This window comes from Dendropsophus ebraccatus, chromosome 1 (genome assembly GCF_027789765.1).
Source record: "Dendropsophus ebraccatus isolate aDenEbr1 chromosome 1, aDenEbr1.pat, whole genome shotgun sequence".
Taxonomy (NCBI): Eukaryota; Metazoa; Chordata; class Amphibia; order Anura; family Hylidae; genus Dendropsophus; species Dendropsophus ebraccatus.
Window position 1 is genome coordinate 229,116,123 of NC_091454.1, and position 26,321 is coordinate 229,142,443.

The following is a 26,321-nucleotide window of genomic DNA, read 5'->3' on the forward strand; positions in this document are numbered from 1 at the left end:
CCTCTTCCCTCCCTCTATATAAGACAGGACACTGTAGAGAGCCGGCACACCACCCACCGGCCAGTGACACCACACCCGGGTAAGAACTGCCCCATATACCCATATATACCCCTCTCTTTTATATATGCATGCACTGTATAGGGGGTATACATATGTGTGTGCCTGCACTGTACATTATATACTGTATGTTATATAGAACTCATCACCTGCACATTATATACTGTACATTATATAGACTAATCACCTGCACATTATATACTGTACATTATATAGACATGTCATCTGCACATTATATACTGTACATTGTATAGACATATCATCTGCACATTATATACTGTACATTATATAGACATATCATCTGCACATTATATACTGTACATTATATAGACGTATCACTTGCACATTATATACTGTACATTATATAGACGTATCACCTGCACATTATATACTGTACATTATATAGACATATCATCTGCACATTATATACTGTACATTATATAGACATATCATCTGCACATTATATACTGTACATAATATAGACATATCATCTGCACATTATATACTGTACATAATATAGACATATCATCTGCACATTATATACTGTACATTATATAGACGTATCACCTGCATATTATATACTGTACATTATATAGACTCATCACCTGCACCTTATATAATGTAAATTATATAGACTCATGATCTGCACATTATATACTGTAAATCATACCCCCCCCCCACTGTACATTATATACTGTACATTATATAGACTTATCATCTGCACATAATATACTGTACATTACATATCCCCCCCGCACTGTACAATATATACTGTATATTGTGATTGCAGGGTGCGGGGGTCACAGAGGACAATGTCACAGCCCTGGTGACCTTTCCCTGTGGCTATAACAGGCCTGACCTTTAACTGTCTCCAGTGACTTTTCCCTCGGCTATATATAAACCTCCCGGATAATTCTAGATGCAAATTAAAATATCTCACGTACAACCCGAGCCCGGCGACCAACCAAAATGTATACAGACTAGATCAGTGTTATTATATAGTCACTATTAGGGTATATCAGTGTTATTATATAGTCATTATCAGGGTATATCAGTGTTATTATATAGTCATTATCAGGGTATATCAGTATTATATAGTCACTATTAGGGTATATCAGTGTTATTATATAGTCATTATCAGGGTATATCAGTATTATATAGTCACTATCAGGGTATATCAGTAATATATAGTCATTATCAGGGTATATCAGTAATATATAGTCATTATCAGGGTATATCAGTAATATATAGTCATTATCAGGGTATATCAGTATTATATAGTCATTATCAGGGTATATTAGTATTATATAGTCATTATCAGGGTATATCAGTGTTATTATATAGTCACTATTAGGGTATATCAGTGTTATTATATAGTCATTATCAGGGTATATCAGTATTATATAGTCATTATCAGTGTATATCAGTGTTATATAGTCACTATCAGTGTATATCAGTATTATTATATAGTCACTATTAGGGTATATCAGTGTTATTATATAGTAATTATCAGGGTATATCAGTATTATATAGTCATTATCAGGGTATATCAGTATTATATAGTCATTATCAGGGTATATCAGTATTATATAGTCATTATCAGGGTATATCAGTGTTATTATATAGTCACTATTAGGGTATATCAGTGTTATTATATAGTCATTATCAGGGTATATCAGTATTATATAGTCATTATCAGTGTATATCAGTGTTATATAGTCACTATCAGTGTATATCAGTATTATTATATAGTCACTATTAGGGTATATCAGTGTTATTATATAGTAATTATCAGGGTATATCAGTATTATATAGTCATTATCAGGGTATATCAGTATTATATAGTCATTATCAGGGTATATCAGTATTATATAGTCATTATCAGGGTATATCAGTGTTATTATATTGTCACTATCAGGGAATATCAGCATTATATAGTCACTATCAGGGTATATCAGTATTATATAGTCACTATCAGGGTATATCAGTATTATATAGTCATTATCAGGGTATATCAGTGTTATTATATAGTCATTATCAGGGTATATCAGTATTATATAGTCATTATCAGGGTATATCAGTATTATATAGTCATTATTAGGGTATATCAGTATTATATAGTCATTATCAGTGTATATCAGTGTTATATAGTCACTATCAGTGTATATCAGTATTATTATATAGTCACTTTCAGGGTATATCAGTGTTATATAGTCATTATCAGGGTATATCAGTGTTATTATATAGTCATTATCAGGGTATATCAGTATTATATAGTCATTATCAGGGTATATCAGTATTATATAGTCATTATCAGGGTATATCAGTGTTATTATATAGTCATTATCAGGGTATATCAGTATTATATAGTCATTATCAGGGTATATCAGTATTATATAGTCATTATCAGGGTACATCAGTATTATATAGTCACTATTAGGGTATATCAGTGTTATTATATAGTCATTATCAGGGTATATCAGTATTATATAGTCATTATCAGGGTATATCAGTATTATATAGTCATTATCAGGGTATATCAGTGTTATTATATAGTCATTATCAGGGTATATCAGTATTATATAGTCACTATCAGGGTATATCAGTAATATATAGTCATTATCAGGGTATATCAGTATTATATAGTCATTATCAGGGTATATCAGTATTATATAGTCATTATCAGGGTATATCAGTATTATTATATAGTCATTATCAGGGTATATCAGTATTATATAGTCACTATCAGGGTATATCAGTATTATATAGTCATTATCAGGGTATATCAGTATTATATAGTCACTATCAGGGTATATCCGAGTTATTATATAGTCATGTGATCACTATCCGTGTATTTTGCAGTCATGTGATCACTATCAGTGTATATTGCAGTCATGTGATCACTATCCGTGTATTTTGCAGTCATGTGATCACTATCAGTGTATTATATAGTCATGTGATCACTATCAGTGTATTATATAGTCATGTGATCACTGTCACTGTATTTTGCAGTCATGTGATCACTATCAGTATTATGCAGTCATGTGATCACTATCAGTGTATTTTGCAGTCATGTGATCACTATCAGTGTATAGTATAGTCATGTGATCACTATCAGTGTATTATATAGTCATGTGATCACTATCAGTGTATTTTGCAGTCATGTGATCACTATCAGTGTATTTTGCAGTCATGTGATCACTATCAGTGTAATTTGCAGTCATGTGATCACTATCAGTGTATTATATAGTCATGTGATCACTATCAGTGTATTTTGCAGTCATGTGATCATTATCAGTGTATTTTGCAGTCATGTGATCATTCTGCTCTTCCTCAGGGCGACATGTCTATTCAGAAGATCCACGCTCGGGAGATCCTGGACTCCAGGGGAAACCCCACCGTTGAGGTTGACCTGTACACCGGGAAAGGTGCAGCTATATACATCTATATCCAAATAATGAAGGACTGAGATACAAAACATAGCAGTCATAGTGCCAGACATGGGTGGAAAGCAGAGCAGCACAGAGTATTTCAGGAGCATGCTCCAGTCTCTTATGCCATGTCCTCATTATTACAGGTCTGTTCCGGGCAGCCGTCCCCAGCGGAGCCTCCACAGGGATCTATGAAGCCCTGGAGCTCAGAGATGGAGACAAGTCCCGGTATCTGGGGAAAGGTGAGTAAGTAGACATGTGTCTATCCTCAGATAAAGGGACCACTGGATGCATCGGGGGCTTCTCTGCCATTAGTCAATCATTATTATCTTTCTACCTCTCCTCACAGGCGTTCAGAAGGCCGTGGAGCACATCAACAAATCTATCGTACCCGCCCTACTGGAGAAGGTGAGCAGGAGCACCACAAGTGCACCATGGCCAGGGGTCTGAGGGACTAAAGTCTGGTGGTCAGGGGGGCTAAAGTCTGGTGGTCAGGGGGGCTAAAGTCTGGTGGTCAGGGGGGCTAAAGTCTGGTGGTCAGGGGGGCTAAAGTCTGGTGGTCAGGGGGGCTAAAGTCTGGTGGTCAGGGGGGCTAAAATCTGGTGGTCAGGAGGGCTAAAGTCTGGTGGTCAGGGGGACTAAAGTCTGGTGGTCAGGAGGGCTAAAGTCTGGTGGTCAGGGGGGCTAAAGTCTGGTGGTCAGGAGGGCTAAAGTCTGGTGGTCAGGAGGGCTAAAGTCTGGCAGTCTGAGGGACTAAAGTCTGGTGGTCAGAGGGGCTAAAATCTGGTGGTCAGGAGGGCTAAAGTCTGGCGGTCTGAGGGACTAAAGTCTGGTGGTCAGAGGGGCTAAAGTCTGGTGGTCAGGAGGGCTAAAGTCTAGTGGGCTGGAGTCAGACCACCAGACTTTAGTCCCCATGACCACCTGACTCCAGCCCACCAGACTTTAGCCCTCCTGACCACCAGACTTTAGCCCCTCAGAACACCAGACTTAAGTCCCCATGACCACCTGAGGGGCTAAAGTCTGGTGGTCAGGGGGGCTAAAGTCTGGTGGTCAGGGGGACTAAAGTCTGGTGGTCAAAGATCTGATGGTCAAAAGTCTGATGTTTACCAGTAATTGATGGTCAGGGGTCTGGTAAATGATGGTCAGGAGTTTGGGGGACTAAAGTCTGGTGGTCAGGCATCTGATGGTCAGGCATTTGATTGTCATTTGGTGGTCAGGTATCTAATGGTCTGGTATTTGATGGTCAGTGGTGTAAAGGTTAGGTATGTGATGGTCAGTGGTGTGGTAGTCAGGTATGTTATGGTCAGTGGTGTGGTGGTCAGGTATGTGATGGTCAGTGGTGTGGAGGTCAGGTATGTGATGGTCAGTGGTGTGGTGGTCAGGTATGTGATGGTCAGTGGTGTGGAGGTCAGGTATGTGATGGTCAGTGGTGTGGAGGTCAGGTATGTGGTGGTCAGTGGTGTGGTAGGCAGGTGTGTGGAGGTCAGGTATGTGGTGGTCAGTGGTGTGGTAGTCAGGTATGTGGTGGTCAGTGGTGTGGTGGTCAGGTATGTGGTGGTCAGTGGTGTGGTAGTCAGGTATGTGATGGTAAGTGGTGTGGTGGTCAGGTATGTGGTGGTCAGTGGTGTGGTAGTCAGGTATGTGGTGGTAAGTGGTGTGGTGGTCAGTGGTGTGGTGGTCAGGTATGTGGTGGTCAGTGGTGTGGTAGGCAGGTATGTGGTGGTAAGTGGTGTGGTGGTCAGGTATGTGGTGGTCAGTGGTGTGGTAGTCAGGTATGTGGTGGTAAGTGGTGTGGTGGTCTGTGGTGTGGTGGTCAGGTATGTGGTGGTCAGTGGTGTGGAGGTCAGGTATGTGGTGGTCAGTGGTGTGGTAGTCAGGTATGTGGTGGTAAGTGGTGTGGTGGTCAGTGGTGTGGTGGTCAGGTATGTGGTGGTCAGTGGTGTGGAGGTCAGGTATGTGATGGTCTGTGGTGTGGTGGTCAGGTATGTGATGGTCAGTGGTGTGGAGGTCAGGTATGTGATGGTCAGTGGTGTGGAGGTCAGGTATGTGGTGGTCAGTGGTGTGGTGGTCAGGTATGTGATTGTCAGTGATGTGGTAGTCAGGTATGTGATGGTCAGTGGTGTGGTAGGCAGGTATGTGATGGTCAGTGGTGTGGTGGTCAGGTATGTGGTGGTCAGTGGTGTGGTAGGCAGGTATGTGGTGGTCAGTGGTGTAGTGGTCAGGTATGTGGTGGTCAGTGGTGTGGTAGGCAGGTATGTGATGGTCAGTGGTCTGGCGGTTAGGAATTGGATGGTCAGGGGTCTGGTGGTCACCCATAACACTGATCCCTCCATGAGCTTGTCCATTAAAGATACTTATACGGACCATCCATTGGTCTTTCCATGTGTAGTAGATCTATAACTATCTCTGATCCCACTCATCATCAGTCAATCGTCCTCCATCCTATAGCCAGGCGGTGTCCTGTAGTCTGGCACCAGGTATAGCGGGTGAGATCACTTATATTCGGCTTCTGCCCCCACAGAAATTCAGTGTTGTGGATCAGGAGAAGATCGATAAACTAATGCTGGAGCTGGATGGGACCGAGAACAAATGTGAGTATGAAACCAAAGGAGATGAGCGACCCATGAGGAGACGGACAACATCCCATCATCTCTTCTTCTTCTTCTTCCTCAGCTAAGTTTGGTGCTAATGCCATCCTGGGGGTGTCCCTGGCCGTGTGCAAGGCTGGTGCAGCAGAGAAAGGCGTCCCCCTGTACAGACACATCGCCGACCTAGCGGGAAATCCCGAAATCATTCTCCCTGTCCCTGTGAGTATAGAGCATGCCCCCAACCCCACAATAACAATGATCACCGACCCCTCCATCTCCTCATTCTCCATCACCGCCCTCCATCTCCTCATTCTCCATCACCGCCCCCTCCATGTCCTCATTCTCCCTCCCCGCCCCCCCATCTCCTCTGTCTCCATCACCGCCACCTCCATGTCCTAATTCTCCATCACCGCCACCTCCATCTCCTCATTCTCCATCTCCGCCCCCCATCTCCTCATTCTCCATCACTGCCCCCCTCCTTCTCCATCACCGCCCCCCTCCCATCTCCTCATTCTCCATCACTGCCCCCCTCCTTCTCCATCACCGCCCCCCTCCATGTCCTCATTCTCCATCACTGCCCCCCCCCATCTCCTCATTCTCCATCACCGCCCCCCATCTTCTCATTCTCCATCACCGCCCCCTCCATCTCCTCATTCTCCATCTCCGCCCCCCATCTTCTCATTCTCCATCACCGCCCCCCATCTCCTCATTCTCCATCACCGCCCCCTCCATCTCCTCATTCTCCATCTCCGCCCCCCATCTCCTCATTCTCCATCACCGCCCCCCATCTCCTCATTCTCCATCACCGCCCCCTCCATGTCCTCATTCTCCATCCCCGCCCCCCCATCTCCTCTGTCTCCATCACCGCCACCTCCATGTCCTCATTCTCCATCCCTGCCCCCCCATCTCCTCATTCTCCATCACTGCCCCCTCCATCTCCTCATTCTCCATTACCGCCCCCCCCATCTCCTCATTCTCCATCACCGCCCCCCCATCTCCTCATTCTCCATCACCGCCCATCTCCTCATTCTCCATCACCGCCCCCCTCCCATCTCCTCATTCTCCATCCCCGCCCCAACCTCGCTCTCCATCCCAGCCCCCTCCATCTCCTCACTCTCCATCCCCGCCACCCCCATCTCCTCATTCACCATTACCGCCCCCCTCCCATCTCCTCATTCTCCATCACCGCCCCCCCATCTTCTTATTCTCCATCACCGCCCCCTCCATGTCCTCATTCTCCATCACCGCCCCCCCATCTCCTCATTCTCCATCACCGCCCCCTCCATGTCCTCATTCTCCATCCCCGCCCCCCCCATCTCCTCATTCTCCATCACCGCCCCCTCCATGTCCTCATTCTCCATCCCCGCCCCCCCCATCTCCTCACTCTCCATCCCCGCCCCCCATCTCCTCATTCTCTATCATCACCTCCATCTCCTCATTCTCCATCCCCGCCCCCTCCATGTCCTCATTCTCCATCACTGCCCCCCATCTCCTCATTCTCCATCACCGCCCCCTCCATGTCCTCATTCTCCATCCCCGCCCCCCCCATCTCCTCATTCTCCATCACCGCCCCCTCCATGTCCTCATTCTCCATCCCCGCCCCCCCATCTCCTCATTCTCCATCACCGCCCCCTCCATGTCCTCATTCTCCATCCCCGCCCCCCCATCTCCTCATTCTCCATCACCGCCCCCCATCTCCTCATTCTCCATCACCGCCCCCCTATCTCCTCATTCACCATTACCGCCCCCCTCCCATCTTCTCATTCTCCATCCCCGCCCTAACCTCGCTCTCCATCCCCGCCACCCCCATCTCCTCATTCTCCATCCCCGCCACCCCCATCTCCTCATTCTCCATCCCTGCCCCCCATCTCCTCATTCTCCATCCCCACCCCCTCCATCTCCTCATTCTCTATCATCACCTCCATCTCCTCACTCTCCATCACCGCCCCCTCCATGTCCTCATTCTCCATTACTGCCCCCCATCTCCTCATTCTCCATCACCGCCCCCTCCATGTCCTCATTCTCCATCCCCGCCCCCCCATCTCCTCATTCTCCATCACCGCCCCCTCCATGTCCTCATTCTCCATCACCGCCCCCCCATCTCCTCATTCTCCATCACCGCCCCCCCATCTCCTCATTCACCATTACCGCCCCCCTCCCATCTCCTCATTCTCCATCACCGCCCCCCCATCTTCTTATTCTCCATCACCGCCCCCTCCATGTCCTCATTCTCCATCACCGCCCCCCCATCTCCTCATTCTCCATCACCGCCCCCCTATCTCCTCATTCACCATTACTGCCCCCCTCCCATCTCCTCATTCTCCATCACCGCCCCCCCATCTTCTTATTCTCCATCACCGCCCCCTCCATGTCCTCATTCTCCATCACCGCCCCCCCCATCTCCTCATTCTCCATCACCGCCCCCCCATCTCCTCATTCACCATTACCGCCCCCCTCCCATCTTCTCATTCTCCATCCCCGCCCTAACCTCGCTCTCCATCCCCGCCACCCCCATCTCCTCATTCTCCATCCCCGCCACCCCCATCTCCTCATTCTCCATCCCTGCCCCCCATCTCCTCATTCTCCATCCCCACCCCCTCCATCTCCTCATTCTCTATCATCACCTCCATCTCCTCATTCTCCATCACCGCCCCCTCCATGTCCTCATTCTCCATTACTGCCCCCCATCTCCTCATTCTCCATCACCGCCCCCTCCATGTCCTCATTCTCCATCCCCGCCCCCCCATCTCCTCATTCTCCATCACCGCCCCCTCCATGTCCTCATTCTCCATCACCGCCCCCCCATCTCCTCATTCTCCATCACCCCCCCCCCATCTCCTCATTCACCATTACCGCCCCCCTCCCATCTCCTCATTCTCCATCACCGCCCCCCCATCTTCTTATTCTCCATCACCGCCCCCTCCATGTCCTCATTCTCCATCACCGCCCCCCCATCTCCTCATTCACCATTACCGCCCCCCTCCCATCTCCTCATTCTCCATCACCGCCCCCCTATCTCCTCATTCACCATTACCGCCCCCCTCCCATCTCCTCATTCTCCATCACCGCCCCCCCATCTTCTCATTCTCCATCCCCGCCCTAACCTCGCTCTCCATCCCCGCCACCCCCATCTCCTCATTCTCCATCCCCGTCACCCCCATCTCCTCATTCTCCATCCCCGCCCCCCCATCTCCTCATTCTCCATCCCCACCCCCTCCATCTCCTCATTCTCTATCATCACCTCCATCTCCTCATTCTCTATCATCACCTCCATCTCCTCATTCTCCATCACCGCCCCCCAGCTCCTCATTCTCTATCACTGGCCCCCTCCATGTCCTCATTCTCCATCACCGCCCCCATCTACTCATTCTCCATCACCTCATTCTCTATCACCGCCCCCCATCTCCTCATTCACTATCACTGCCCCCCTCCATCTTCTCATTCTCCATCCCCGCCCCCTCCATGTCCTCATTCTCCATCCCCGCCCCCCTCCATCTTCTCATTCTCCATCCCCGCCCCCCTCCATCTTCTCATTCTCCATCCCCGCCCCCTCCATGTCCTCATTCTCCATCACCGCCCCCCATCTCCTCATTCTCCACCACCGCCCCCCATCTCCTCATTCTCCACCACCGCCCCAACTTCGCTCTCCATCCCAGCCCCCTCCATCTCCTCACTCTCCATCACCGCCCCCCCCATCTCCTCATTCTCCACCACCGCCCCCCATCCCCTCATTCTCCATTACCGCCCCCCTCCCATCTCCTCATTCTCCATCACCGCCCCCCCATCTCCTCATTCTCCATCCCCGCCCCCCCATCTCCTCATTCTCCATCACTGCCCCTCATCTCCTCATTCTCCACCACCGCCCCCTTCCATCCCCATCCCCGCCCCCCTCAATCTTCTCATTCTCCATCCCCGCCCCCTCCATCTCCTCATTCTCCATCACCGCCCCCCCATCTCCATCACCACCCCCTCCATCTCCTCATTCTCCATCCCCGCCCCCCCATCTCCTCATTCTCCATCCCCGCCCCCCCATCTCCTCATTCTCCATCCCCGCCCCCCCATCTCCTCTTTCTCCATCCCCGCCCCCCATCTCTTCATTCTCCATCACCGACCCCTCCATGTCCTCATTCTCCATCACTGCCCCCCATCTCCTCATTCTCCACCACCGCCCCAACTTCGCTCTCCATCCCAGCCCCCTCCATCTCCTCACTCTCCATCACCGCCCCCTCCATGTCCTCATTCTCCATCACCGCCCCCTCCATGTCCTCATTCTCCATTACCGCCCCCCCATCTCCTCATTCTCCATCACCGCCCCCCATCTCCTCATTCTCCATCACCGCCCCCCCCATCTCCTCATTCTCCATTACCGCCCCCCTCCCATCTCCTCATTCTCCATCACCGTCCCCCCATCTCCTCATTCTCCATCACGGTCCCCTCCATGTCCTCATTCTCCATCACCGCCCCCTCCATCTCCTCATTCTCCATCCCCGCCCCTCCATCTCCTCATTCTCCACCACCGCCCCAACCTCGCTCTCCATCCCAGCCCCCTCCATCTCCTCACTCTCCATCACCGCCCCCCCATCTCCTCATTCTCCATCCCCGCCACCCCCCATCTCCTCATTCTCCATCCCCGCCCCCCCCATCTCCTCATTCTCCATCACCGCCCCCCCCCATCTCCTCACTCTCCATCACCGCCCTCCCATCTCCTCATTCTCCATCCCCGCCACCCCCCATCTCCTCATTCTCCATCCCCGCCCCCCCCCATCTCCTCATTCTCCATCACCGCCCCCCCATCTCCTCATTCTCCATCACCGCCCCCTCCTTCTCCATCACCGCCCCCCTCCATGTCCTCATTCTCCATCCCCGCCCCCCCCATCTCCTCATTCTCCATCACCGCCCCTCCATCTCCTCATTCTCCATCACCGCCCCCCTCCTTCTCCATCACCGCCGCCCCTCCCATCTCCTCATTCTCCATCACCGCCCCCCTCCTTCTCCATCACCGTCCCCATACCTTCATGCTCTCTTTCTTCCCGTTTCCCCATTCTTTCTTGAACCTTCTCATCTATTCGGCCTCTTCTCAGGCTTTTAATGTCATTAATGGCGGCTCACACGCTGGCAACAAGTTGGCCATGCAGGAGTTCATGATCCTGCCTGTGGGGGCATCAACCTTCCGAGAGGCGATGCGTATAGGAGCGGAGGTCTACCATAACCTGAAGGCCGTCATCAAGGCCAAGTATGGCAAAGACGCCACCAATGTGGGGGATGAAGGTGGATTCGCTCCCAACATCTTGGAGAACAATGAAGGTGAGGAGAGAGGTCACAGTCGTAGGAGAGAAATGTCCCCCTCGTGTCCTCCAGTCTATGGTGAAGGCTACACATGTGTCCGTCACTCATACTGTAATCCTATCCACTATAATGGGGACACAATATAATGTCCTGTAATGTAATATCCCACCACCAGATCCCTATGACATGTATGAGGACTATGTCTCTGTCTGTAGCTCTGGAGCTCCTCAAGGCCGCCATAGAGAAAGCCGGCTACCCCGATAAGATTGTCATCGGGATGGACGTCGCTGCCTCTGAATTCTTCCGCAAAGGAAAATACGATCTGGATTTCAAGTCACCAGATGATCCAAACCGGTATATAAGTGGAGAAGAACTGGGAAACCTGTACAAATCCTTTGTCAAGAACTACCCCGGTGAGGGAGCAGCTGTATCTACCCAGATATCTGATAGAGATAGGAGGAGCTATGAGCCCGCCCCCTGCAGGGTGATACACATAGGAGCTATAAGACCGCCCCCTGCAGGGTGATACAGATAGGAGCTATTAGCCCGCCCCCTGCAGGGTGATACACATAGGAGCTATAAGACCGCCCCCTGCAGGGTGATACAGATAGGAGCTATGAGCCCGCCCCCTGCAAGGTGATACACATAGGAGGAGCAGTGAGCCCACCCCCTGCAGGGTGATACAGATAGAAGGAGCTATGAGCCTGCCCCCTTCAGGGTTATACAGATAGGAGCTATGACCACTCCCCCTTCAGGGTGAAACAGATAGGAGGAGTTATGAGCCCGCCCCCTGCAGGGTGATACAGATAGGAGGAGCTATGAACCCGCCCCCTGCAGGGTGATACAGATAGATGGAGGAAATTTCTTGCCACTGTTGATATCCAAGTAGCTATAAGACCACCCCCTGCAGGGTGATACACATAGGAGGAGCTATGAGCCCGCCCCCTGCAGGGTGATACAGATAGGAGGAGCTATGAGCCCGCCCCCTGCAGGGTGATACAGATAGGAGGAGCTATGAGCCCGCCCCCTTCAGGGTGATACAGATAGGAGCTATGAGCCCGCCCCCTTCAGGGTGATACAGATAGGAGAAGCTATGAGCCTGCCCCCTGCAGGGTGATACAGATAGGAGAAGCTATGAGCCCGCCCCCTGCAGGGTGATACAGATAGATGGAAGAAATTTCTTGCCACTGTTGATATCCAAGTAGCTGTAAGACCACCCCCTGCAGGGTGATACACATAGGAGGAGCTATGATCCCGCCCCCTGCAGGGTGATAGACAGGAGGAGCTATGAGCCCGCCCGCTGCAGGGTGATACAGATATGAGGAGCTATGAGCCCGCCCCCTTCAGGGTGATACGGATAGGAGGAGCTATGAGCCCGCCCCCTGCAGGGTGATACAGATAGGAGGAGCTATGAGCCCGCCCCCTGCAGGGTGATACAGATAGGAGGCGCTATGAGCCTGCCCCCTGCAGGGTGATACAGATAGGAGGAGCTATGAGCCCGCCCCATGCAGGGTGATACAGATAGGAGGAGCTATGAGCCCGCCCCCTGCAGGGTGATACAGATAGGAGGAGCTATGAGCCCGCCCCCTGCAGGGTGATACAGATAGGAGAAACTATGAGCCCGCCCCCTGCAGGGTGATACAGATAGGAGGAGCTATGAGCCCGCCCCCTGCTGGGTGATACAGATAGGAGGAGCTATGAGCCCGCCCCCTGCTGGGTGATACAGATAGGAGGAGCTATGAGCCCGCCCCCTGCAGGGTGATACAGATAGGAGGAGGTATGAGCCCGCCCCCTGCAGGGTGATACAGATAGGAGGAGCTATGAGCCCGCCCCCTGCAGGGTGATACAGATAGGAGGAGCTATGAGCCCGCCCCCTGCAGGGTGATACGGATAGGAGGAGCTATGAGCCCGCCCCCTGCAGGGTGATACGGATAGGAGGAGCTATGAGCCTTCTCTATAACACTGTCCTCTCCCCCGGCAGTTGTCTCCATTGAGGACCCCTTTGACCAAGATGATTGGGAAAACTGGAAGAAATTTCTCGCCACTGTTGATATCCAAGTAGTCGGTGATGATTTGACCGTCACAAACCCAAAGCGGATCCAGAAAGCCATAGAGGAGAAGGCCTGTAACTGTCTGCTGCTGAAGGTCAACCAGATCGGATCCGTCACCGAGTCCATCCAGGCGTACGTAGTACAGTAGTATTATATACCCGCACACGGCGGCTTTATATACCCGCACACAGCGGCGTTATATATCCGCACACAGTAGTGTTATATATCCGCACACAGTAGTGTTATATATCCGCACACAGTAGTGTTATATATCTGCACACAGCGGCGTTATATACCCGCACACAGTAGCGTTATATATCCGCACACAGTAGTGTTATATATCTGCACACAGCGGCGTTATATACCCGCACACAGCGGCGTTATATACCCGCACACAGCGGCGTTATATACCCGCACACAGCGGCGTTATATACCCGCACACAGCGGCGTTATATACCCGCACACAGTAGTGTTATATATCCGCACACAGTAGTGTTATATATCCGCACACAGTGTGTTATATACCCGCACACAGTAGTGTTATATACCCGCACACAGTAGTGTTATATTTCCGCACACAGTGTGTTATATATCCGCACACAGTAGTGTTATATATCCGCACACAGTAGTGTTATATATCCGCACAGTGTGTTATATATCCGCACACAGTAGTGTTATATTTCCGCACACAGTGTTTTATATATCCGCACACAGTAGTGTTATATATCCGCACAGTGTGTTATATATCCGCACACAGTAGTGTTATATTTCCGCACACAGTGTGTTATATATCCGCACACAGTAGTGTTATATATCCGCACACAGTAGTGTTATATATCCGCACACAGTAGTGTTATATATCCGCACAGTGTGTTATATATCCGCACACAGTGTGTTATATATCCGCACACAGTAGTGTTATATATCCGCACAGTGTGTTATATATCCGCACACAGTGTGTTATATATCCGCACACAGTAGTGTTATATACCCGCACACAGTAGTGTTATATATCCGCACACAGTAGTGTTATATATCCGCACACAGTAGTGTTATATATCCGCACACAGTAGTGTTATATATCCGCACAGTGTGTTATATATCCGCACACAGTGTGTTATATATCCGCACACAGTAGTGTTATATACCCGCACACAGTAGTGTTATATTTCCGCACACAGTAGTGTTATATATCCGCACACAGTGTGTTATATACCCGCACACAGTAGTGTTATATACCCGCACACAGTAGTGTTATATACCCGCACACAGTAGTGTTATATACCCGCACACAGTAGTGTTATATATCCGCACACAGTAGTGTTATATATCCGCACACAGTAGTGTTATATATCCGCACACAGTAGTGTTATATACCCGCACACAATAGTGTTATATATCCGCACACAGTGTGTTATATACCCGCACACAGTAGTGTTATATATCCGCACACAGTGTGTTATATACTCGCACACAGTAGTGTTATATATCCGCACACAGTGTGTTATATACTCGCACACAGTACTGTTATATATCCGCACACAGTACTGTTATATATCCGCACACAGTAGTGTTATATATCCGCACACAGTAGTGTTATATACCCACACACAGCAGTGTTATATATTCGCTCACAGTAGTGTTATATACCCACACACAGCAGTGTTATATATTCGCTCACAGTAGTGTTATATATCCGCACACAGTAGTGTTATATATTCGCACACAGTAGTGTTATATATCCACACACAGTAGTGTTATATATCCGCACACAGTAGTGTTATATATCCGCACACAGTAGTGTTATATACCCGCACACAGTAGTGTTATATATCCGCACACAGCGGCGTTATATACCCGCACACAGTAGTGTTATATACCCGCACACAGTAGTGTTATATACCCGCACACAGTAGTGTTATATATCCGCACACAGTAGTGTTATATATCCGCACACAGTAGTGTTATATATCCGCACACAGTAGTGTTATATATCCGCACACAGTAGTGTTATATATCCGCACACAGTAGTGTTATATATTCGCACACAGTGGTGTTATATACCCGCACACAGCAGCGTTATATATCCGCATACAGCATTGTTATATACCTGCACACAGTGGCATTATATATTCGCACATAGCAGTGTTATATACCCGCACACAGTGGAGTTATATACCCGCACACAGCAGCGTTATATATCTGCATACAGCATTGTTATATACCCGCACACAGTGGTGTTATATACCTGCACACAGCAGCGTTATATATCCGCATACAGCATTGTTATATACCCGCACACAGCAGTGTTATATATCCGCATACAGCATTGTTATATAACCGCACACAGCAGCGTTATATATCCGCATACAGCATTGTTATATACCTGCACACAGCAGCGTTATATATCCGCATACAGCATTGTTATATACCCGCACACAGCGTTATATATCCGCATACAGCATTGTTATATACCCGCACACAGTGGTGTTATATACCCGCACACAGCAGCGTTATATATCCGCATACAGCATTGTTATATACCCGCACACAGCAGCGTTATATATCCGCATACAGCATTGTTATATACCCGCACACAGTGGTGTTATATACCCGCACACAGCAGCGTTATATATCCGCATACAGCATTGTTATATACCCGCACACAGCAGCGTTATATATCCGCATACAGCATTGTTATATACCCGCACACAGCAGCGTTATATATCCGCATACAGCATTGTTATATACCTGCACACAGCAGCGTTATATATCCGCATACAGCATTGTTATATACCCGCACACAGCAGCGTTATATATCCGCATACAGCATTGTTATATACCCGCACACAGTGGTGTTATATACCCGCACACAGCAGCGTTATATATCCGCATACAGCATTGTTATATACCCGCACACAGTGGTGTTATATACCCGCACACAGCAGTGTTATATATCCGCATACAGCATTGTTATATATCCGCATACAGCATTGTTATATACCTGCACACAGTGGTGTTATATATCCGCATACAGCATTGTTATATACCCGCACACAGCAGCGTTATATATCCGCATACAGCATTGTTATATACCCGCACACAGTAGTGTTATATACCCGCACACAGCAGCGTTATATATCCGCATACAGCATTGTTATATACCTGCACACAGCAGCGTTATATATCCGCATACAGCATTGTTATATACCCGCACACAGCAGCGTTATATATCCGCATACAGCATTGTTATATACCCGCACACAGCAGCGTTATATATCCGCATACAGCATTGTTATATACCCGCACACAGTGGTGTTATATACCCGCACACAGCAGCGTTATATATCCGCATACAGCATTGTTATATACCCGCACACAGTGGCATTATATATCCGCACACAGCAGTGTTATATACCGGCACACAGCGGTGTTATATATCTGGACACTTGATATGTACACATAGTATTTGATATCTGGGCACTGGGGTCTGGTGTAGGACCATCCATACCTGGGGTGTCATCTTCGTATATGAAGGTTGGACTAGTGATCAGCTGATCACCAATATCCATCGTCTGACACCGGCCCTTTAATAACTCTATCATCTCTGGTGTCCAGTGGGTAATATTACTGCCTTTGGTGTGTATGAGGCTATTTATATCCCTGGTGTCTAGTGGGGTGACTTACCCCGTCCCTCCAGGGACTGCTCTGACATCAGGGTCTACTTTGTCTTTACAGCTGTAAACTGGCTCAGTCCAATGGATGGGGTGTGATGGTCAGCCATCGCTCTGGAGAGACAGAAGACACCTTCATCGCTGATCTGGTGGTGGGACTGTGTACAGGACAGGTGAGAGGGAAGACAGGGACACTGTACAGGACAGGTGAGGAGGAAGACAGGGACACTGTACAAGACAGGTGAGGGGGAAGACAGGGACACTGTACAGGACAGGTGAGGGGGAAGACAGAGAGGAGGGAGACAGGGACACTGTACAGGACAGGTGAGAGGGAAGACAGGGACACTGTACAGGACAGGTGAGGGGGAAGACAGGGACACTGTACAGGACAGGTGAGGAGGGAGACAGGGACACTGTACAGGACAGGTGAGAGGGAAGACAGGGACACTGTACAGGACAGGTGAGGGGGAAGACAGGGACACTGTACAGGAGAGGAGAGAGGGGAAGACAGGGACACTGTACAGGACAGGTGAGGAGGGAGACAGGGACACAGTACAGGACAGGTGAGAGGGAAGACAGGGACACTGTACAGGACAGGTGAGGAGGGAGACAGGGACACTGTACAGGACAGGTGAGGAGGAAGACAGGGACACTGTACAGGACAGGTGAGGGGGAAGACAGGGACACTGTACAGGACAGGTGAGAGGGAAGACAGGGACACTGTACAGGACAGGTGAGGGGGAAGACAGGGACACTGTACAGGACAGGTGAGGAGGGAGACAGGGACACTGTACAGGACAGGTGAGAGGGAAGACAGGGACACTGTACAGGACAGGTGAGGGGGAAGACAGGGACACTGTACAGGAGAGGAGAGAGGGGAAGACAGGGACACTGTACAGGACAGGTGAGGAGGGAGACAGGGACACAGTACAGGACAGGTGAGAGGGAAGACAGGGACACTGTACAGGACAGGTGAGGAGGGAGACAGGGACACTGTACAGGACAGGTGAGGAGGAAGACAGGGACACTGTACAGGACAGGTGAGGGGGAAGACAGGGACACTGTACAGGACAGGTGAGAGGGAAGACAGGGACACTGTACAGGACAGGTGAGGAGGGAGACAGGGACACTGTACAGGACAGGTGAGGAGGGAGACAGGGACACTGTACAAGACAGGTGAGGGGGAAGACAGGGACACAGTACAGGACGGGTGAGAGGGAAGACAGGGACACTGTACAGGACGGGTGAGAGGGAAGACAGGGACACTGTACAGGACAGGTGAGAGGGAAGACAGGGACACTGTACAGGACGGGTGAGAGGGAAGACAGGGACACTGTACAGGACAGGTGAGAGGGAAGACAGGGACACTGTACAGGACAGGTGAGGGGGAAGACAGGGACACTGTACAGGACAGGTGAGGAGGGAGACAGGGACACTGTACAGGACAGGTGAGGAGGGAGACAGGGACACTGTACAGGACGGGTGAGGAGGAAGACAGGGACACTGTACAGGACAGGTGAGAGGGAAGACAGGGACACTGTACAGGATGGGTGAGGGGGAAGACAGGGACACTGTACAGGACAGGTGAGGGGGAAGACAGGGACACTGTACAGGACAGGTGAGGGGGAAGACAGGGACACTGTACAGGACAGGTGAGAGGGAAGACAGGGACACTGTACAGGACAGGAGGAAGACAGGGACACTGTACAGGACAGGAGGAAGGCAGGGACACTGTACAGGACAGGGAGGAGGAAGACAGGGACACTGTACAGGACAGATGAGGAGAAAGACAGGGACACTGTACAGGACAGGAGAAAGACAGGGACACTGTACAGGACAGGGAGGAGGGAGACAGGGACACTGTACAGGACGGGTGAGAGGGAAGACAGGGACACTGTACAGGACGGGTGAGAGGGAAGACAGGGACACTGTACAGGACAGGTGAGAGGGAAGACAGGGACACTGTACAGGACAGGTGAGGGGGAAGACAGGGACACTGTACAGGACAGGTGAGGGGGAAGACAGGGACACTGTACAGGACAGGTGAGGGGGAAGACAGGGACACTGTACAGGACAGATGAGGGGGAAGACAAGGACACTGTACAGGACAGGGAGGAGGGAGACAGGGACACTGTACAGGACAGGTCACTATGTGTGACCCCTCTCTATATCACTATGTGTGACCTCTCTATATCACTATTTGTGACCCCTCTATATCACTATGTGTGACCCCTCTCTATATTACTATGTGTGACCCCTCTCTATATCACTATGTGTGACCCCTCTCTATATTACTATGTGTGACCCCTCTCTATATCACTATGTGTGACCCCTCTATATCACTATGTGTGACCCCTCTATATCACTATGTGTGACCTCTCTCTATATCACTATGTGTGACCTCTCTCTATATCACTATGTGTGACCCCTCTCTATATCACTATGTGTGACCTCTCTCTATATCACTATGTGTGACCCCTCTTTATATCACTATGTGTGACCCCCTGTATATCACTGTGTGACCCCCCCTCTCTATAACACTGTGTGACCCCTCTCTATATCACTATGTGTGACCCCCCCTCTCTATATCACTATGTGTGACCCCTCTATATCACTATGTGTGACCTCTCTATATCACTATGTGACCCCCTGTATATCACTATGTGTGACCCCTCTATATCACTATGTGTGACCCCTCTCTATATCACTGTGTGTGACCCCTCTATATCACTATGTGTGACCTCTCTATATCACTATGTGACCCCCTGTATATCACTATGTGTGACCCCTCTATATCACTATTTGTGACCTCTCTCTATATCACTGTGTGACCCCTCTCTATATCACTATGTGTGACCCCTCTATATCACTATGTGTGACCTCTCTATATCACTATGTGTGACACCTCTCTATATCACTATGTGTGACCCCTCTCTATATCACTATGTGTGACCCCTCTCTCTATATCACTATGTGTGACCCCTCTCTATATCACTATGTGTGACCCCTCTCTATATCACTGTGTGACCCCTCTCTATATCACTATGTGTGACCCCTCTCTATATCACCATGTGTGACCCCTCTCTATTACTATGTGTGACCCCCTCTATATCACTATGTGTGACCTCTCTATGTCACTATGTGTGACCCCTCTATATCACTATGTGTGACCCCTCTCTATATCACTGTGTGACCCCTCTATATCACTATGTGTGACCCCTCTATATCACTATGTGTGACCCCTCTATATCACTATGTGTGACCTCTCTCTATATCACTATGTGTGACCCCTCTATATCACTGTGTGACCCCTCTCTATATCACTATATGTGACCCCTCTCTATATCACTATGTGTGACCCCTCTCTATATCACTATGTGTGACCTCTCTATATCACTATGTGTGACCCCTCTATATCACTATGTGTGACCCCTCTCTATAACACTATATGTGACCCCTCTCTATATCAGTGTGACCCCTCTATATCACTATGTGTGACCCCTCTATATCACTGTGTGACCCCTCTCTATATCACTATGTGTGACCCCTCTCTATATCACTATGTGTGACCCCTCTCTATATCACTGTGTGACCCCTCTCTATATCACTATGTGTGACCCCTCTCTATATCACCATGTGTGACCCCTCTCTATATCACTATGTGTGACCCCTCTATATTACTATGTGTGACCCCCTCTATATCACTATGTGTGACCTCTCTATATCACTATGTGTGACCCCTCTATATCACTATGTGTGACCCCTCTCTATATCACTGTGTGACCCCTCTATATCACTATGTGTGACCCCTCTATATCACTATGTGTGACCCCTCTATATCACTATGTGTGACCTCTCTCTATATCACTATGTGTGACCCCTCTATATCACTGTGTGACCCCTCTCTATATCACTATATGTGACCCCTCTCTATATCACTATGTGTGACCTCTCTCTATATCACTATGTGTGACCCCTCTCTATATGACTATGTGTGACCCCTCTCTATATCACTATGTGTGACCCCTCTCTATATGACTGTGTGACCCCTCTCTATATCACTATGTGTGACCCCTCTATATCACTGTGTGACCCCTCTCTATATCACTATATGTGACCCCTCTCTATATCACTATGTGTGACCTCTCTCTATATCACTATGTGTGACCCCTCTCTATATGACTATGTGTGACCCCTCTCTATATCACTATGTGTGACCCCTCTCTATATCACTATGTGTGACCCCTCTCTATATCACTATGTGTGACCTCTCTATATCACTATGTGTGACCCCTCTATATCACTATGTGTGACCTCTCTCTATATCACTATGTGTGACCTCTCTCTATATCACTGTGTGACCCCTCTCTATATCAGTGTGACCCCTCTATATCACTATGTGTGACCCCTCTATATCACTATGTGTGACCCCTCTCTATATCACTCTGTGTGACCCCTCTCTATATCACTATGTGTGACCTCTCTCTATATCACTGTGTGACCCCTCTCTATCTCTATATCACTATGTGTGACCCCTCTCTATATCACTCTGTGTGACCCCTCTCTATATCACTATGTGTGACCCCTCTCTATATCACTATGTGTGACCCCTCTATATCACTCTGTGTGACCCCTCTCTATATCACTATGTGTGACCCCTCTCTATATCACTATGTGTGACCTCTCTATATCACTATGTGTGACCTCTCTATATCACTATGTGTGACCCCTCTCTATATCACTATGTGTGACCCCTCTCTATATCACTGTGTGACCTCTCTATATCACTATGTGTGACCCCTCTCTATATCACTATGTGACCCCTCTCTATATCACTATGTGTGACCCCTCTATATCACTATGTGTGACCCCTCTATATCACTATATGTGACCCCTCTCTATATCACTATGTGTGACCCCTCTATATGACTATGTGTGACCCCTCTCTATATCACTATGTGTGACCCCTCTCTATATGACTGTGTGACCCCTCTCTATATCACTATGTGTGACCTCTCTCTATATCACTGTGTGACCTCTCTCTATATCACTATGTGTGACCCCTCTCTATATCACTGTGTGACCTCTCTATATCACTATGTGTGACCCCTCTCTATATCACTATGTGTGACCTCTCTATATCACTATGTGTGACCCCCCTCTATATCACTATGTGTGACCCCTCTCTATATCACTATGTGTGACCCCTCTCTATATCACTGTGTGTGCCCCCCCTCTATATCACTATGTCTGACCCCTCTCTATATCACTATGTGTGACCCCTCTCTATATCACTGTGTGACCTCTCTCTATATCACTATGTGTGACCTCTCTCTATATCACTATTTGTGACCCCTCTATATCACTATGTGTGACCTCTCTCTATATCACTGTGTGACCCCTCTCTATATCACTGTGTGACCCCTCTCTATATCACTATGTGTGACCCCTCTATATCACTATGTGTGACCCCTCTCTATATCACTGTGTGTGACCCCCCCTCTCTATATCACTATGTGTGACCCCTCTCTATATCACTATGTGTGACCCCTCTCTATATCACTGTGTGACCCCTCTCTATATCACTGTGTGACCCCCCCTCTCTATATCACTATGTGTGACCCCTCTATATCACGATGTGTGACCCCCCCCTCTATATCATTATGTGTAACCTCTATATCACTATGTGTGACCCCCCTCTATATCACTATGTGTGACCTCTCTATATCACTATGTGTGACCCCCCTCTATATCACTATGTGTGACCTCTCTCTATATCACTATGTGTGACCCCCCCTCTATATCACTATGTGTGACCCCCCTCTATATCACTATGTGTGACCCCTCTATATCACTCTATATTACAGGGATCTGGCAGTGTTAGCAGTGTTTCTGTGATGAATATTTAGTTAGAAACATAGGAGATGTCAGCAGGAAAAACCACCTGCTCCATCTAGTCTTGTTCTGAGTTGTTCAGGACATGGAGGCTGGAGACTGGCTGCATCCACTGCACACACAGGAGAAGCTGCTGTATATACAGTATATATTCCCTCAGAAGTCGCCCCAGGATCCTGTAGAACATTAGGGAGAAGCTGCTGAACCAGTGTGCTAGATAATTCCCCTGGTATATGACCGGACATTTATCAAGGAGCAGGAGTCGGGGTCGGAGTCGGTCCTGATAAAATTCAGGAGTCGGAGCTGCGGCTTACAGACTCCACAGCCCTGCTGTACAGGAGAGGAGGGAAGACAGGGACACTGCACAGGAGAGGAGAGGAGGGGAGGGGAGGGAAGACGGCAACACTGCACAGGAGAGGAGAGGAGGGGAGGGAAAACAGGGACACTGCACAGGAGAGGAGAGGAGGGGAGGGAAGACAGGGACACTGCACAGGAGAGGAGAGGAGGGAAGACGGGGACACTGCACAGGAGAGGAGGGGAGGGAAGACGGGGACACTGCACAGGAGGGGAGGGGAGGGAAGACGGGGACACTGCACAGGAGGGGAGGGGAGGGAAGACGGGAACACTGCACAGGAGAGGAGGGGAGGGAAGACGGGGACACTGCACAGGAGGGGAGGGGAGGGAAGACGGGGACACTGCACAGGAGAGGAGGGGAGGGAAGACGGGGACACTGCACAGGAGAGGAGGGGAGGGAAGACGGGGACACTGCACAGGAGAGGAGGGGAGGGAAGACGGGGACACTGTACAGGAGGGGAGGGGAGGGAAGACGGGGACACTGCACAGGAGGGGAGGGGAGGGAAGACGGGAACACTGCACAGGAGAGGAGAGGAGGGGAGGGAAGACGGGGACACTGTACAGGAGAGGAGGGGAGGGAAGACGGGAACACTGCACAGGAGAGGAGAGGAGGGGAGAGAAGACGGGAACACTGCACAGGAGAGGAGGGGAGGGAAGACGGGAACACTGCACAGGAGAGGAGAGGAGGGGAGGGAAGACGGGAACACTGCACAGGAGAGGAGAGGAGGGGAGGGAAGACGGGGACACTGCACAGGAGAGGAGGGGAGGGAAGACAGGGACACTGCACAGGAGGGAAGACAGGGACACTGTACAGGACAGATGAGGAGGGAGACAGGGACACTGTACAGGAGAGGGGAGGAGGGAGACAGGGACACTGTACAGGACAGGTGAGGAGGGAGACAGGGACACTGTACAGGACAGGTGAGGAGGGAGACAGGGACACTGTACAGGAGAGGTGAGGAGGGAAGACAGGGACACTGTACAGGACAGGGAGGAGGGAGACAGGGACACTGTACAGGACAGGTGAGGAGGGAGACAGGGACACTGTACAGGACAGGTGAGGAGGGAGACAGGGACACTGTACAGGAGAGGTGAGGAGGGAAGACAGGGACACTGTACAGGACAGGGAGGAGGGAGACAGGGACACTGTACAGGACAGGTGAGGAGGGAGACAGGGACACTGTACAGGACAGGAGGGAGACAGGGACACTGTACAGGAGAGGTGAGAGGGAAGACAGGGACACTGTACAGGACAGGTGAGGGGGAAGACAGGGACACTGTACAGGAGAGGTGAGGAGGGAAGACAGGGACACTGTACAGGACAGGTGAGGGGGAAGACAGGGACACTGTACAGGAGAGGAGAGAGGGGAGACAGGGACACTGTACAGGACAGGTGAGGGGGAAGACAGGGACACTACAGGAGAGGAGAGAGGGGAGACAGGGACACTGTACAGGACAGGTGAGGAGGGAGACAGGGACACTGTACAGGACAGGTGAGGGGGAAGACAGGGACACTGTACAGGACAGGTGAGGAGGGAGACAGGGACACTGTACAGGACAGGTGAGGAGGGAGACAGGGACACTGTACAGGATGGGTGAGATGAATAGAGGGCAGGGACTCAGAAGTGCTGGATTATTACAGGACAGAGTTGCCCCTCCTGATATCTCCCCGCACCGTCCAGTCAGATTAAGCAGTGTATGACAAACTTTTTAGAGTTTTATGGGGGAATTTATTACGGAGTTTCAGAGCCCCAAGCACATGAAATAATACGCTTCCCCTCTTCTTTCCAGATTAAGACCGGCGCCCCCTGCAGGTCAGAGAGACTGGCAAAATACAACCAGCTGATGAGGTGAGGCATAAGATATTCCTTATCATTCATTGATGGATGGGGGCAATGTATACAGATATATTATATACAGATACAGAACTCCGTCTCACACCACCAAATTCTCTTGCAGAATTGAGGAAGAGCTTGGTGACAAAGCAAAGTTTGCTGGACGTAACTTCAGAAACCCCCGGGCCAAGTAAAGATGAACCCCACCGACCCGAAGAGTCCTCTATATACTCCGCCCACCTGGAGAGTCCTCTATATACCCCAACCCCCCTGAAGAGTCTGTAAATACCCCGCCGCCCCCGAGTCTCTTCTATATACCCCGCCGCCCCCAGAGTCTTCTATATACCCTGCAGCCTCCGCCTGGCTAATGTCACTGTAACATGGCAGCGGGCTGTATCTACCCCCACAGAAACCCTTACATGGCATTTGGTGCAGTGAAAAGCAAGTGCTGCACCTCCACCTACATATGACTTAAGCATGTGACCCTTATGACATCATCAGAATCTGCTGCTGATGTCATACAGTATGTACAGACACTTCTCAGCACCAGTCGAGACTGGATAATTTGTTTCTGAAAAATTCTAATAAATCTAAAATACAAAAGAAAGTGACTAAAATTAATAAAAAGGTTAGCGGAAAAAGACAGGAAGAACAGATGAAGACGACACAGGCTGAAAGGGAAGGGGGAGGGTTAAGAAAGATGGAGGAAAATGGGAGAAGAAAGATGGAGGAAGGTGGGAGAGGAAGGACAAGTGTCCTGAGGAGGAGGAGGTGACAACAACCAGGACATGAGGTGACATTGGAAGCTTGTCCAGGATGGGCTACAAGACTCCAACCCAGTGGGAGTGACATCTACTTTCTTTTAAGGCCACAAGACATTATAATGACATCCTACCAGTATCCACCCATGCATCCTACCAGTATCCACCCATGCATCCTACCAGTATCCACCCATGCATCCTACCAGTATCCACACACCCGTGCAGGAATTACTGTACACCCTCGTTCTGATGAGCAGAGTTACAGAAATGTCTGCACTGATATAAATCTTCCAGTACATTGATCACCCTGCACCCTTTCTACTCCTCTGCTGCCTGTGAGGAGACCCCAGAAGTGGGAGGACCCTCAGGAGAAGTGTCCTGCTGTGTAT

General features: G+C 49.5%; 1 protein-coding gene across 1 annotated transcript; it reads left to right on the plus strand.

Annotated features, from left to right (window-relative positions):
* ENO3 (enolase 3) lies at positions 1–25,778 on the plus strand. The gene is made up of 12 exons (XM_069949760.1): positions 1–79; positions 3,395–3,485; positions 3,635–3,730; positions 3,838–3,896; positions 6,010–6,079; positions 6,162–6,295; positions 11,158–11,380; positions 11,578–11,775; positions 13,344–13,545; positions 17,152–17,260; positions 25,128–25,186; positions 25,296–25,778. Exons 2-12 carry the CDS (start codon positions 3,401–3,403, stop codon positions 25,363–25,365), a joined length of 1,305 nt encoding a protein of 434 aa, XP_069805861.1. The 5' UTR covers positions 1–79; positions 3,395–3,400; the 3' UTR covers positions 25,366–25,778.
* The last annotated feature ends 543 nt before the right edge of the window (positions 25,779–26,321 follow it).